We start from the raw sequence: 16778 nt of genomic DNA, 5'->3' as shown, positions 1-16778 counted from the left end.
CACCCTGGGTCCTTTTTTGTCAAAATAATTCCCAGCACACTTTCCTTTGCTGTTGATGCAAATCAAGCTTGTAATATGATGCAATCAGGGCGTGGCCCAATGCATTTGGCCACGCCTCTTTGTTTGGACGGCAGAGCTCTGCGTCCCATCAGATGGGCTGTAACTGTGAACAAAGCCATGTGTAACCTGTATTAACATGAATACGTTTGACGTCTGGTGCCAGTGTTGCTGCGGAAAGCGATGGGAGACCAAGCTGCCATTGATGACACGCCACGCAGTGGCTGGAAGCATCTAGCTGCAAGGAAGCGATTCATAATAATAATTACACATTTGCACTATGGAGAATGCTGTAAAACGAGAGGGACACTGGCAAGCTATCTTTTCGAACCTAAGAGGCAGAACAGACAATCTACTGTAGGTAGGGAAATATGGGTCGTGTAGCTCCAAGTCTTTACACCTAAGTGGTATTTTCATAAAGATCTTTCAAAATACGAAAGCTGCCTTATTGTCGAAAGGGCACATGCAAATTGCATTTCGAACTCTCAAAGATTTTAAAAACAAGTTGCCTGCGCCTCAAGAAATGTTGGCAGAGATGCTATTTAGCAGGACTTTATTTTGCTTGTGCTTTGCTTTGCAGGACGTTTGTCTTTGGGGAACTATGCAAGATTGCATGGGTGAATCTCATGAAACCTGTCAGAACGTGCCACATTTCACCTAAAAGAAATGTTAATTTTGCTTTGTAATTGTTTGGAGGATCTATATACAAATCGATATAATATACAAAACTTTGTCTTCAGAGGTGTATAAAGACCTTACATCACCTTGTTGATCTACGGTAACCCTAAACGAACAAACTGCTCTACAGAGCGCGTTTCGTAAATACGTTATCTCCTTCAGCAAAGAAGCAAAATCGTAACCACATTTTAGTTGTGTGTCAGCCTCCGTAGTGCTACGAAAGGGAGGCGTGAGCGGTGGAATGAGCCATTAGTTGCAATACGAAACCTCACCACTAGATGCCGCTAAATTCCATACACGGGAGCTTTAAGGCTAATAAGGATAGAATTGTTTTTTACAACAAAAAAACTCTTTTGGGAGGTGAAATATGACCAGATTTCATGATATTCACCTACATACGATACAGGTTTTAGGATTTACTGGCAGTGTGCGGTATGGTATAGATTTTTGTGACCAAAGGGTACGTCTTGCCAGTACACCACACCTTGTTTTACAGTGTGTAGCTTAAATAATGTGTTTGCACAATTAAATTGACACAGGTCATCCTGTTCTGTCATTAAGGCTTGATTATAAACAGTGTTATATTTTTTGTACATTTTATTGTAAAGTGCTTTTTTGTAGAGAGACTTAGAGGAGAGTTTTTGCTTTTAAAATGTTTAACTCAGAAACCCCTTTTCCTGAAACAACCAGACATTCCTCACTTCTGGATTAAAAAAATGTCCGAATCATAACGTCATATACAAAGCACAAAGCCTACAGCACTCCTTAACTTAATGAAATACAGGTAAATGCTTCAAAACTTTCAAAATCGCTTCATGTTATCGCCACACAGATGCCAAAGGTTTTCTGTATCTCACACGCTCTCATCTCTAACGTCGTGCGATCTTTTCATGCTTATTCAGATGAATTGGTTTGTTCTGTCTGTCATGATGTGATATTTTTACAGTGCCAGCAGAAGGTGAATCTCAATACCCGAGCATCTGTCAGGTAGTGGCATTCATCATTCAGACCGGCCGTGATCAGCAGGGGTAATATTAGATTACATCAAAACCAATCCTGTCCCACAGGTCCCATCACGCAGTACAACAGAAACCCAGCCATATTACGCCTGTACTTTGAGAGTCATTAAATCAGTCATTTATGACTTGTTTACTCTATGTTGACGTCAGAAATCATGTGACTGCTTAGTTCTGATGTTTCTTAAATGCTGCGTTGATCCATTTATGTATGCCATAAGATTGTTCAACTGTTGTTGCTATTTTTCTTGACTTCGGCAGATCTGTGATAAAATGTGAATGTGTAAAATGTCTCTTCTGTGTCATTGTGGCCGGACCTGTAGTTTCGTATTGGGGGTGCAGTTTTAAATGTGGTTTAGCGAGTCGTACTGAAAAAACACTGTTTCTGTCCTACGCTTTCTAAATGAAGTTAATTTTCCAAAGAGGTCATTTAATTTCTTCTTTTTAATTGAAAAACCTAAATATTTGGTTTGAATTTAATAATAAAAACATTATTGCATTAATAATCTATTTGATAAAAGGACTAGTAAAAAGGATCTGGAGGTCAGGTTGCTTAGGACCGGCTCATCTCTTAGTTATTTACTTTAGACAAAACCATGTGTCCAATAAAACTAATCTTCATTTTATTCACGAGTTTAAGATGTTCATACGATGCCTGCTACAGTAATCTTAAGTAGCCATACACTAAGAGAATACATACATGTAAAGTAGCTCATCACTGTTCAGTGTTGGGTAAATTACTCTGAAAAAGTAATTAATTATTAGATATGTATGAGATAATCCATGGCTAGCCGTGCAATAAAGGATTTTAATGCACGACGTGGAGGTGAAGAACCAGGCGAAGCTTAGGGTGGCTGCCTCCGCAAAGTGCATTAAAATCCTTTATTGCACAGCTAGCCATGGTAGTTTGCCAAGTTAAATCATTTATTGATGTTTACAGTGCTATTTTAGATCAAACAGGTGAAAATGATGGTTATTTTGTCAGTTAATTTTAAATGTAATTAAACCGACTGGAGCTACCAGTGCGTTAAAGGCTTTTAATGCACACCTTCCAACCAATAAGAATCCAGTATTCAAACAGACCATGGCATAATAATTACATATTCAATAGTGTAATTAGATTACTGTACAAATGAGTACAGTAAGTATTTAGTTACTTATTACTTAATACTTTCTATATCCCATATCAACCTTGATTAACTAAGTGATTCACGGATATAAATGAAAAAGCTTATTTAATTTGTTTAAATAAATAATATTAAACTACATAAAGTACTCTTATTTACCAACCAAAGTATTACAAATGTGAGAATTATACATTAAAGCACGGATTTCAAAGTTAGACTTTACATTTTGATGTCAATTCCCCTATTGCACACACATATATAACACAAAGTATTTAGTTTAATTGCATGAAAAGTAACTAATTAAATTACAGAAAAATAAGAGTAATCCCTTACTTTCCTTTTTAAGGGAAACGTATTACATTACAATAATTAATTACTTAGTAACTAGTTACACCCAACACTGTCACTGGTACTATTTAGTTTATTTGAACAAAGCTGAATTCTGCAGCTGAACTTTATAAATATGTTATAAGTTATTGATGTTAAATATGTGAAAGTTATTAACAACGGTTGAAATGTAAATGAGTGAACTGCAGAATATGTGCCCCTTAAAAACCACATTGAAAGCCAGCAGGTGCTGGGTGGGTAAAACCGAATGTGGTCTGAAACGTAAGCAGTCAGACACAAGTGTGACAGCAGAAAGCCACTGTTGCCATGGCAGTATAGAAATATTTCACTACTTAGGACTGTGTCAAGGTGTCATTGCATTCCGCACACACACCAAACATAAATGAATGCCCTTTGCCCGGCTGAGTCTGCCGGTTTGGGTTATTCCCCAGATATAATGTTTACACAGACAGATTCTCCGTCTGATTTTAATATCGACTGTATTCTGGTGTCAGCGCTCGGCACCACTGGCAGAGGTTGATGAAGCTATTTCTGCAGGATTGAACCCAATTATTTTAGCAACGTCAATTTGACATTATAGTTTAATTCTATATATAACAAATCAGATTTAAATATTGCCTGTTTAGGTAACCAGAGTTTCATACCAAAATGCTATATTTACCAAATAATTGTCTGGTCACTTGACATTTGCTACAAACTAAAATAAACGGCATGAATAACAAAGACTGCACGTTACAACATTCACAATTTGTTAAGCTTGCTACTATACTTGAAATGTCAGGAACAACGCCTTTATATGACAACAGTTATGCAAAGCAGGAACTGACAGTTGTGAAGATGTGAATAACCGAGTATTGCTGCCATGGAAGATATCGTGCATACGGCAAAACAGGTTAAAAAGTCTTTGGAGTGAAAGGCCTGTTGTATCGCTGTAAGACTGACCATAGCGTCTTTCAAAACAATTTACAAAAACTTCACAACAATTTCCTAAACAAGTGCTTTTCTGTGTGATGGGAAAAAATGCATGACCCCCACATGCCATCACGAAAGATTGAATTTGGAGTCATTTGAGCTAACTGGAAAATTTCATGTAAATAAAACAGCTGCAGAATTATGAAGAGTCCTTATATTAACAGATAGCGTTTGACACAAAAAAAGTCAAAAAACAAGAATTGCATTTGGGATAAAAAGCCTGATTATTTTTTAGGCTAAGGGTAACCAATTCTGATCAAAATTATTTTTAGAAAGTTATAAAAATAGCTGAATTTCATCATATATTGTTCCCCTAACTTCTCTATAAGCTTTTTTTAGCATTGTACCGCTCAACACATCAGACATTTGACATTTTCATTTACATTTAGGCATTTGACAGACGCTTTTATCCAAAGCGACTTACATTGCTTTATCCTATATATTTTACATAGGTATTTGCCATCCCCTGGGATCGAACCCACAACCTTGTGTTGTTAACGCAATGCTCTTACCACTGAGCTACAGGACATTCTTTCAAGTTTCACTTCTGCGCTTAATTGTGCGTCATCAAAGTTTTAGTCAAAACTGAATCTGTTACATCGGTTAGTTACTCATAATCACACGCAGAAGAACTGAGATACAATTTTGCTATTTCTAAAGACGATGAACTAATGCGTCACAAAAATCAACTGCATATAAAGTACTCCATAAAATAATATTATAGTGTTGCATCCTCATTCCTCACAAGAAGTGTTTCCATGGTGACAATTTGGAAAGGGATGTATTGTTGGTTCTAGGCAGTAATTAATCTCAAGAGTCCAGTAGGGCTGAACCCTACAGCTGTTGAGTCCGTCCGTATGTTCCTGTAAGGCATCCTGTTGGGGGCGTCATTAAAATGTGTCATATCAGTATTATTCCTTTGTTTTGTGTGTATTAAGCATTTTTAAACGTTTTGCTATTCCAGTCTTTCGATCTTTGCTTAGATTTAGCATAAACAATTTCCAGTATGTTTACAATAGTTCACATGAAATTGCAGCTATAGTATTGGTGACAGTACGCATGTGAGTGGCTACAATAACAAATACTAAGACACACACAAAGTAATCATATGTTTGTAATATTAGGTATAAATGAAATACAATTGAGCATTAAAATGAAAGCAAAAGATGGAACTAAACTAAGGGCCTATTTATGTAATTTATTTATTCAATGATTAATAGTATTAATAAATAAATAAAATGCTCCAATTGATCGTAGATCAAACACTCTTTCTGTTGAGTTCAAGTTTGCCATATAAGGCATTAACCCACCAGAGTATTCTCATTTGTTGACAATATGACAAATGACTAGAAGGGGAGGAGCAACACAAAGGGGGCGGAGTCACTCCAGCAGACAGAAGTGTCACAAATGAACAAGGCTGACTGCGGGACACACTTTGTCATGCATTTTTCATCCTCCCATCTGTCTAATGTGAAACAGAATAAAGATATTTCCTTTCAGTTAAATACATGCCATGCAGTACACAAGGCCATTCTTTGTTAAGAGATGTTATTATTACATCAGCTGCTGTCAATTTCTTAGTAGGCACCACCATAAGCACCCTTAATTATAATATATCAGTCAAGGAGAAGATGGAAGACATGTGAGAATTTTCTGGATGCAGGTTCTGACATGTTCCTGCCCCACCCAGTTCTGAACTCAGTCATTTAGAACGATGTAGTTGAAAAGTTCAAAGGTTATGTTGGAACTAAAACAACACCAGAAAAATACACCAGAGCATCAGGATTTATGCAGATTAGGTACTTAAAATTCCTGAAAACAGATCAATACCGAAACTCTCTATTTATATAACAGTTTGATTTGTCCTGTATTTACAGGTGCACTATTATTAAAATAGATGATAATAAAAGTAAACCTATCACAGGAACTTATACAGGAGGGTTGACCTGAGAACAACACATTAAAATCTGTAAAATATGGATTTTATTTGACAAATAACAGAAAACGTTATTTAGAAAAGGGAAAAAACTAATATTTGATGGAAATTAATTGTCATCTTATGGTAAGGCTTATATCATTTACAATAGAAAAAAATATGCAAAATAAAAAGTTCATGTTCTTTATGACCTCACTGCACCCTTTTTGACCACAATGACCAAAATCAGTAAAACTAGAAATTATAATGTTTTCTGGCTTTTTGTGCTTCATGGCCTTTTTAAAAGGAAAATGACAAAAATCCACTGTTTTACTACTAAAAGGTGTTTAGGCCTTTTTTAGCGGCACGGAATTACGGTATACAGCGCCACCTGGTGGAGAGATTCAGACACAACAGTCAAAACAGACCTGGAACCAGTATCAGCTTGATAAAAACAGCAGGGCCTGTTTTGAGTTCATAATTTGACACATGTCTCAGTTTTTATCCAGCTAGACATTGTTTTTGAATGCCATGCAAGACAGCATCCACCCCTGAGGGCTTAACCGTTTGGAACACAGAGGGGACATCATATCAAACCTGTTCAGTCACCAGACTGTTTTCCTGGAACGTTCCAAGTTATTTTGCAATTAGTTATAAGATGCAATAAAAGCCTTCCTTGTGTAAAGGTAGTACAAGGAAATGTTATAAATGTGTTAAAGAGAAAAAAATGGACTTCCGTACATTAAGAGACATTTTAAGGAAGGATTAATTTGATGTTTCAGACTTAAATTATGTTTTCTCCCAAATTACAAATAATAAATACCCCCACTGCATTTGTTAGAACATATCTTTGTCTCATCTGACATGAGGTCACTGCATGCAATGCAACACTAGCTACTGCAAAAAACATTTGTTAAAAGTCTTCTCACCGTCCCAGAATGCTGTTTTCATATCGACTGGGGGAATTTTCTAAACACAATAACTGTCAGTTCATAAAAGCACATAGTGCATGTTTGGATCTGTCAGTCTGAGAGTTTCTGCGTTTCTTTAAAATGTGAAAAAAAACACTCTTCTATATGTAAAGAAACATTGAAAATCGTGAACATTAAATTAGGGAAAACATTTTCATTATTTACAGGTGTAACAATTCATTTATCACTTCTTCTTTTGATAGCTTTAATTTAAAACAAGAGAAATAAATGGAAATTAAACTAAAGGTTGATGCCATTTCCTTGAAATGTTATGGACATGAAAATTTAGCAATAATTTGAACTGTCAAAAACGTTTCCTGTAAGCGTCCCTCCCCAATCTAGCCTCCCTCCCTTACACTTCCACATGTGCTCATATACTGTAGATACTGAAAGACACGCATGCCAAATACTTCCCGCTCCAGCATGTTCACAAGACTACTTTCTCTCTGGGTGACTGGGGCTTTGCTGCTGCCCCTAAGCTGTGGTAAGTACAAATCCAACCGCTTACCCTGCCAAACAGTCTGGTGTATTCATGCATTACGTATAAGATTGTGTTAAGAGTATCAATGCAGTGCTGCTGTTGAATAGATCATGTTTGAGGTGGTACGAGATATGCAGAAGACCCAGTGAAGGTACAGTACATGTGTGCTGTCTTCAGCAAAGCAGTAATATAAAGTGTACAGCCCTGCTTTGCAGGAATATACAGGATCTGATGGATAAAGCTTTTTTAAGGTTTACTTTGGTTAAACTTCAAAAAGTTTGTGTTTATCTCACTTTCTTAACTAATTAGTTTAGGTTGTTAAGTCAAGTTAAACATGATGGCACAAATGGGTAAGAAAGTACAAATGTTTGAAAACAAATCCTGTTTCAGTTTTCATTTCTCTAATTCAGTTTCAAAACGACCAAAGTCAATACTTTTTTGGTTATATCAAATTAATAGATTAATGCTTTTGTAGTCTAAATATTGTTCATGTTGATGTCAAATGTTCCAGCATTTGAACCTTATCTGTGATGGTGGGATGACTGGCATTACTCACATAGATGGCATTTGCTGGGAATTTCCACAGCAGTATTGAGCATGAGATGTTTTATTAAAAAATGTTCCTCATGAAATACACAATTATACTGCAGTTTATATTCCAGCAGCACTAAAAGGGGAGATTTAAAGGGTTTAACACGGACGAAGTTTTGCAACGGAAATTAGTTTGGTGTATGCGGTTCTGTGATATAGCCAAAAACATGCACAAACTTATCTCAGGCTCAAGAAACTATAGCCCAAGGTAGTTTTTCTACATAACAAAAGAAGACACATGGGTATATTTTGATAAAACCATTTTTTTTGCCAACAACTCACTCTTTATCTTATTTTACCAAAGGCTAGAACAAATCCAGATCATGCCTGAGCTTGTCGAACCAGGTAAAGAGGCCTAGTCACTTTAGTTTCTGTTATGTGTCTTTATGGTAGAGTTGTCATCTAGGGGTGATGGTGTCAGTTCACCTGAGAGCGACCTGAGTAAGTAACAAAAAAAAAAGAATCAAGTTTGCAGGCATATTTCCTTTAAGAAATGTATTCCCAGATTGAGAAACATAATAACATTTTTTTTATTACAGATTTGAGCAAAGCTTTTTTTTTTCAGGAAAACAACACAGTAAAGAATGAGTGAAAGAATTTGCGAGTCGTAAGGTTTTAGGAGTGTTATAGCAGGGAAAAGTTAATACGAATTATGATGCTTGAAACTTGAAACTTGTGACTTCCAAGAAATAAACTCTTCTGGCTATCGGAAATCACAACACGAATCCCATCTTTCATTCTTGGCTCATTTGCCGGACTTTTCACTTTCAAAACAATATCTCTACAAACAACAAAAAGGCCTCATGCTTTCCCCATTTTCCTTTTTTAAAACATTAAGACTATTTTATATAAAAACAGCAACACTTAAATACAAGAAACAATAAAAAATCAGATCCAGATGATATCTACAAAATAACAATCACCCGGATTACCAAAAATTAGGGATGCAACGATATGTAAATTTTGGCCGATAACCGATATATTGTCCAATATACAGTATCTAGATGGCCCGTGCATTCAGTATACAGTGCATACAGACTTGCATGAAAGACTTTTTCCAAGATTACAGCGAAAACCAACGAAAATGTTTTTGTTTAAACAGGCAGCGACGACGATTATGTGACACAGACATCAATTTATGACTACGATTATGAGAACTCGACCATGGACTACTATACATACAGTATGTTTTCAAATATTCAAGAGAGTAACGAAGAAATGAAGTCAGAGGCATGTGTTTTTATCTCTTGTTTCCATTTCAGATGTTGAACTTTACGAAGTTCTCGATGAGAGTGGAAATCCAAAAAATAAGGTAGGCTAGGGTGCCATACAACACAAGGTCATACAACCTGCTCAACACAAACAATAAATAAAAAAGATTGTCATTTACTTGCTATTTCAGACAATCTATAGAAAAAGCAAACTTCTGAACTGAACTGGCTCTGCTTTGACCATTTGTTGTATTTTAGGACTCTGTGCAAGTGTTTAGACATGATCTGATATTATCTGGACTGCTGGTCATTCTAGTCTGCCAACAGACATGACTTAGACAGTCCTATGTGGACTAAAAAAGGTATGTTTAACCAACCTGCTTTACAATTCAGCTGTTTCATAAATTCATCATTGTCAAGCTGATTAATAAGCCTTTAAACGGCCACTGTGAAAACTTACCCCAGTCTGTTTATATAGTTTATTTATCTATATATGGATATTGGATATTTGACATCTATTAAATGTGATCGATGACAAATAATGGCAATATAATGGTTTCTTATGTACAAACTCTCTCTCTCTATTTCAAAATATTAAGCTGCTGATGAAGGCTCAGAACACCTGCTCACTGTCTACACAAGTTCATTTTTCTGTGTATTATTCAAATCATCTTATAACGAATGTATCCATTACATCTGACTTTAAATAAGCACAGAGTTAGCAAATATTTGGTTATAAGGTTGTACTATATCCATGTCATTGCCTAAAGCAATGCTCTTTGAAAAAAATAACGATCAAATAAAACTCTTGTTTAAGTAACTAGAACTGTGATTGTTCAGATTGTTCACTTTGAATGAATAGCTTAAAAGCATTGTTGGAAAAATGCATCAGAAGCAGTAATGTGAAATTCTGTCAATGTAAATGTTTTACTCCTGACCTTTTTACATCTGAGACAGTCAAACTACACACAATCACAAATAACATTCATCTATTTGACTGTAAGAAAGAGATCCTACCACTAAAGAGCTTACACAGACCAGTTGATTTACCATTACAAGAGGTTTATATATGTCCCAATAATAAGTTTTTCATTAAACAACCCAGCATTTTTTAAGAGAGTAGCTTAGAGTAGCTGTGACACAAACCGGCTGGGTGCTCTAAACAGTTGTTATGTATGTGCAATAAAAAAATAAAAACCTGAATCAAGAGGTTCTTCTGGAAACTGCTGCTTACGTTGTGCAAATGGTCTGTGTGTAGGTGTAGGATACATTATATAAAAGGAAAGAAAGTCATATTTGACCTGTGTTTCTCTCTCCTTTATCTTAAATGTGCGCTTTCACTGTGCGTGCGTGTCTGCGTGAGTGTGTCTGCGCATCGGTGTCTATGTGTGTTCGTATGTGCGATGAGTTTGTGTGTCTTCTGTGTTTTCAACCTTTTCTTGTTTTTACAAATATTTCACTATAATCGATTTGCTTAAAGTCAATATGTCTAGTCAATATGTACAGCTGCAATGAAAATGATAAAATGCGCTTTATAAATAAAGTTGAGTTGAGAACGGAAGAAAAAAGAATGGATAAAAAAAGGAAAGAAGATCAAAGAGAACAGGAAGCACACTGCGCGTAATGCGTTATTCCCATTGATTGACGCACTGTCAATAATAATCTCCATTGGCCCTTGAGCTCACTGATGCCCCCTGTGGCGCCTGAGCGCATCTCGTTTGAAATCCATTTACAGGAGAAATAGAGCAGATGCGTGATCTCATCCCACATTCGCAACATCCCTCGTGACAACAGTACAGTGACGACAATCTGCCAACACCATACCCGCACATCTGAGCACTTCTATTTGACAGATTTTGGATAAGAGAAGATTTTCTTCGTGTAAGTGACGCGGAGAAATAACGTAAGATGCTGAAATGATCGCGTGCCCATCTGAAGAATCCGGCAGATGCGGAGATCACAGACACTGAACTGTGATGTTTTCTTTCTTCCGAGCTCGGTTATCATCACTTTAAAATGCCGAGGCTGCAGTATTTAAACAGCACAAGCGTGCCAAACCACAATTATGAATGGAGCTACGAATACTACGACGACGAAGAGCCCGTGTCTTTCGAGGGACTTAAAGCGCATCGATGTAAGTCTGCCAGCCAACTATGTAAAGCCATTACATCTTTAAGTGTTGTTCTGCATGTATGTGTTTTGTTCTTCTTTTTGTGTTTTTCTTTTTATACTGACTTCCAAATAAATAGTCATATGAGTATAAATATAAATAAACCATGGAAAACAAGAAAATTACGAAATATAAAGAATTCCTGGGAGAAAGATGGATATTAAAAGAAATAGATTTACAAGCAAATGCATTCATTAAGATGCATTTTTTTAATGAATTCTTTTATTGGTGTGAACTGCACGCAGCAGACTATTGGGTGATGACTAAGTCACAAAATGTGGGTTGAATATAAATGATGATTTGATTTCACCACTAAATTCTGTTTTGTTTCTGCAGATTCCATTGTGATCGGCTTCTGGGTGGGTCTCGCAGTATTTGTCATTTTCATGTTTTTTGTTCTCACCCTCCTCACCAAAACAGGAGCTCCACATCCAGAGTAAGTACATTTATACAATACAAGCTTTTGCAGCAAGGACGACAGACCGTTGTTCTTTAGTTCGTCTCTGAAAACAGGCAACAGATTGAACACCCAGCATTTAGTTTCCAGCTGCTTGTGCTTTTTTCCGTCTCATTATCACGCTTCAAAAGGCCGCGTGCGGGATTCTGTTGCTCGCCTCGCTCTCATTAGCTGTCTGTGGTAGGTCGTGTCCCCCCACCAACACTGTGCTATAGTCCAACAAAGGACCTCTCCAGAAACTTTGATTAAATTACCTTCTCTCTGTGATCTCGGCCCAATTAGCACAGGCTTACGTCTGACAAACTCAACGGCGTATTCTCTGCGTGAATCACATCGTGTTATATTTCTCACAGTCGATCGATATCGCACAAGCTTCGTGGACCAGAACTTACTTCTGTATCGGGAGTTGTGCCTGTACACAACCGCATGCTTACTAACGTGCACAATTTCATGCAGCTATACAAATCATCTATTTTCTGCACTCTTAATTCAAATCCAAAATCATTTGAAAGCATATTAATTATCAATAATGGCCCCAGTCTTCTCACATTTGAATGTATTAGACAGATCATTTTAAAGGGGTTTACAGTCTGGCATGTATTTAGAATCGGTTATAATAGTAAGCCATAATAGCCCCATCCTCGGAGAAGTGGGAACGCTCGGGGGCTCAAGCTGGCTGGGTGTTTAGCGGTCTTTTAATTATACCTACTCATCCATTAACACAACAGCAGCAGAAAGCAATCAGCCCACTACTCAAGATCACTGAAAAGAGGGACGAGCAAGACCCGTTCAGATGGAGGATGCACTAGGAGATTTTGCTAAGGGTACTCCCACGCACCAAGAGCACGAAATCTCATTTCACCTCTCCTCCCGAAAGGTGAAACAGTGCTCTCAAATGCTGCTAATGAGGTTTTGCTCTTAGAATTCAATGCCTGCTTGGTTCACTCCTGTTATGCAGAACATTTTCATGCCTTAGTATACTAAAGGAAATACTAAACTCAAAAAGATGAAAGGATTTAAGGGGGAAAAACACATCTGGTTAATTAAAGTGTACATAACTTTTGGATTTTTTAGGTCCTACTTTGGTTTATGGAGTGTCCAACAACATGTTTATGTACGGAGAATGTGTAAAAACACTATTGTGGTTAGGAAGACGTGAGGCGGGCCGGTGGCGTGATTGATAGTTTGAATCAGTTGTGTGCACACCGGTCCCGGATATCTCACGGTGGAGATTAGGAGCATAAGAGGATGAACGACGGGTCTGTTGACGAGAGGACCGGGCCCGAACATGTTTGAATTTGTATTTATGTTTTGTTCGCCGGCAGTCGGCCGTGAGGGGCCGCCGGCTGTTATTCCTTTATTAAATGTTATCCGGTTCCCGTCTCCTTCCTTTTAATGAACCTCGTTACAACTATTATTTCGTAATAATAGGCAGTTATTGACTGATCCTCAAATGGTTCGTTGCACGATTCATTTGTCTAATCAACAACTTTCCGCAAGCCTAGTCTAATATGATCTGTCAGACGGTCTAGGTCAGACGGTCTAGTCTGATGTGATCGGTCAGACGGTCTAGTCTGATGTGATCTGTCAGACGGTCTAGTCTGATGTGATCGGTCATACGGTCTAGTCTGATGTGATCTGTCAGATGGTCTAGTCTGATGTGATCTGTCAGACGGTCTAGTCTGATGTGATCGGTCATACGGTCTAGTCTGATGTGATCTGTCAGATGGTCTAGTCTGATGTGATCGGTCATACGGTCTAGTCTGATGTGATCTGTCAGACGGTCTAGTCTGATGTGATCGGTCAGACGGTCTAGTCTGATGTGATCTGTCAGACGGTCTAGTCTGATGTGATCGGTCAGACGGTCTAGTCTGAGGTGATCGGTCAGACGGTCTAGTCTGATGTGATCGGTCAGACGGTCTAGTCTGAGGTGATCGGTTAGACGTGATCTGTCAGACGGTCTAGTCTGATGTGATCGGTCAGACGGTCTAGTCTGATGTGATCGGTCAGACGGTCTAGTCTGATGTGCTCGTTCAGACGGTCTAGCAGAATCAAGGTGACTCTTCATCTAGATTTCAAACAGAACTGGGTGAAATACAAACATTCTCACTGAGCAAATGGCTTAAATAACTTCAGCTTTTTTCCCAACACATTAAGGTTCCCAGAGTTGTCCTCCCATTTGATAAACAAGGGAACTTTATTAATAAGATTTCAGTGACTTAAAGGCATAGTTGCCCCAAAATAAAAATTGTCATCATTTATTCACCCTCATGTTGTTCAAAATCTGTATATGACTCATTCTTTTGAGAAACATCTCAAATGTCCGAATGGTTTTGATTTTATATAATGGAAGTTAATAGGGGCCATTGTAGTTTATTCATAACGCTGTATTTTTAGACATCGAATACAGCAAAACAAGTTCATATTCACTTTTAAGCAGTAAAACAGTCACATATGTATTTAGGAAAAGTAAGTAACTTGATTTTTATCACAGTTTTCATGTGTCAGTCTTTCACTATGTGCCATCAGATGACTTTGTCACTCCTGAGGTTTGATTTTGTTAAATTCAAGAGACATTGGAGTAAAATGGCCACAATATATCTAGAACTGTACTTCTGTAAATCTGGTATTTAAAAAAGAGAAGAAGTATAGCCTCAACGTTTTTTAATGCAGACATACTGCAGAACTAAAATGAACCTTGTTTTTTCTTCCACCTGCAGAACTGCAGAGTCTTACGAAAAATGCATGCGTCTCACCAGCTGTGCAGACGTCTTGAGTCGCCAACGTGAGGCAGACACCCATGCAGGTCTCTCTCGCCCTTTACTGGATGAATCTCGGTCTCTGTTTCACTGCTATATTAATGAAGAGGAACGAGAAGGGGGACGGGCCTTGAGCGATGCTGGTGTGGCCGCTCACGGACGTGCATGCAGCGGCGACTCCAGAGGACAGGTGCAGCCGGTTGGTCTTGTGGTCCAGAATATGATTACGGAGACCAGGGAAGAAAGAGAGGCTGCTCTTTTGGCTCATTTCAACATTCCTAACTTTGTGAATTCCGAACTCAGCTCTGCACTGGGGGATGAAGATTTACTGCTGGGCGATCCACCAATCATAATGGAAGAGGCTCGTCCTCGCTGTACCCATCATTTTATTGACTAAATCAACTCTGGACTCTCTGTGGATGGTCAAGAGATGCCTCGATTCACTTATGGTTTCATCTTTGTCTTAAATGCAGCTCTACGGTAAATGTGGAGATTGATGGTGTTTTGCTTCGAGAGTTCCATGCTGAGCTGTGGCAAGAATACCGGGAGTTGGGCTGGTTTCTCATATTTAAGGTAGTGAATGTCAGAGTGGCATGATGTGGGTTAGGCTGTGTCAGGAGGAAAGATCAAAAACATGGGTCAGAAAGCATGTTCTTGAGAGATATGGTGAGACACAGAGACATGATGACCGTGTTTGGTCAGACATATGTCGCGAGCATATTCAGGGTAAAAAAATGAAATCATACTGTTGCGTTTCCTCAAACTGAATGTAACGCTGTAATGCCTTATTCATTCATACACTTAAAGGGATAGTTCACATTCAAAACGAAAATTATTTCATCATTTTCTCACCCTTTGGTCATTTCAAACATGTGTGATTTTCTTTCTTCTGCAAAACGCAAAATAATTTATTTCGAAAGATGTTGGTAAACAGAAACCGTTGGTCCCCATTGACTTCTATTGTATGCAAGTCAAGTCAACGGGGAGCACAACATTTCTCCAAATATCTTCTTTCGTGTTCTGCAGCAGAACATGTTTGAGGGTGTGTAAATAATGACATGAGTCGTCCTAATGTAGCCTAATAGCACAATTGCAGCAATTTGGTTTCGCACAATATGATTCTCTCTGGCTTTTGTTTTAAGCAAATGTGCAAGTAAAAATAGCTTAAAACGGTCTGTTGGCTGAAAATTTGTCTTTGTACTGAATATCTGCAGTGTACGAGCATACTAAATCTCTGTGAATGTCTGATAATGCTGGTAAACAACTCGATTGTTTCTCTTCTGTTTTATTGAACATCTGTATGCCAATAAAAGTTGGTTCACACCGGCGCTAAGCTTCCTGTGGAGAGGTGCTGAGAATAAAGGTAACTGTCTGTGCGGTGGAAATGAACAACGCTTCAAAAAGTGCGGATTATCAAGGAGGGTGTGCTGTTTCCCCCCCCGAGAGATCTGATTTTCCGATTTTGCCTGGCAGATGATAGAACAAGGACTGGTATTTACGAAGTTCATATTTAGCAGCATCTTAGCAACTGAAGAAAACTTTCCTAAAAACCACAAGACGCCTAAGCAACTGCACAGTAATGCACTCGCAAGCACTTTAAAAAAAACTAACACTGTGTAGGAGTGAGCAAGCACTTCTCAGATTTTCTTTGAAAATGTAAAGCCCTAGATTTTGAAGGACAATGAGATGGACTGTGGTGAAAAATCTGACCTGCTTCATCAATTTGAGTTACTCTGACGCAGACCTATTATTAGCTTGCGGTTTTAAATCTCGAAATGTAATTCTGGGTCAGAGTGACACAGAGGACCTTTAAAAGTTTGGAACTCCTATTTTAAATTATGTAATTTAGCGCCATCTAGCTTTGAGGTTGCGAATTGCAACCAATGGCTCACTCCACCCCTGCCTTTCAAAGCACTACGGTGGCTCACACAGAACTAACACCGTATCTACACTGGATGCGAAAGGCGCGGCAGCTTCTGAAAGACAACTTCAGTCTCTTCACAAAGTTGTAATTGTGAATGATCC

At 38.1% G+C, this 16778-nt stretch overlaps 1 protein-coding gene across 1 annotated transcript; it reads left to right on the top strand.

The window, feature by feature from the left end:
* The first annotated feature begins 7431 nt into the window (after window positions 1-7431).
* On the top strand, window positions 7432-16081 carry mrap2a (melanocortin 2 receptor accessory protein 2a). The gene is made up of 7 exons (XM_056762637.1): window positions 7432-7568; window positions 9259-9339; window positions 9419-9468; window positions 9626-9729; window positions 9967-11501; window positions 11874-11973; window positions 14715-16081. The coding sequence occupies exons 5-7, from the start codon at window positions 11384-11386 to the stop codon at window positions 15148-15150; spliced, it is 654 nt and encodes a 217-aa protein (XP_056618615.1). The 5' UTR covers window positions 7432-7568; window positions 9259-9339; window positions 9419-9468; window positions 9626-9729; window positions 9967-11383; the 3' UTR covers window positions 15151-16081.
* Window positions 16082-16778: the final 697 nt, after the last annotated feature.

Source organism: Triplophysa dalaica, chromosome 12 (assembly GCF_015846415.1).
Source record: "Triplophysa dalaica isolate WHDGS20190420 chromosome 12, ASM1584641v1, whole genome shotgun sequence".
Lineage (NCBI taxonomy): Eukaryota > Metazoa > Chordata > Actinopteri > Cypriniformes > Nemacheilidae > Triplophysa > Triplophysa dalaica.
The sequence above is the reverse complement of the archived record's forward strand: the minus strand, read 5'-3'. Positions and strand labels throughout refer to the sequence as shown.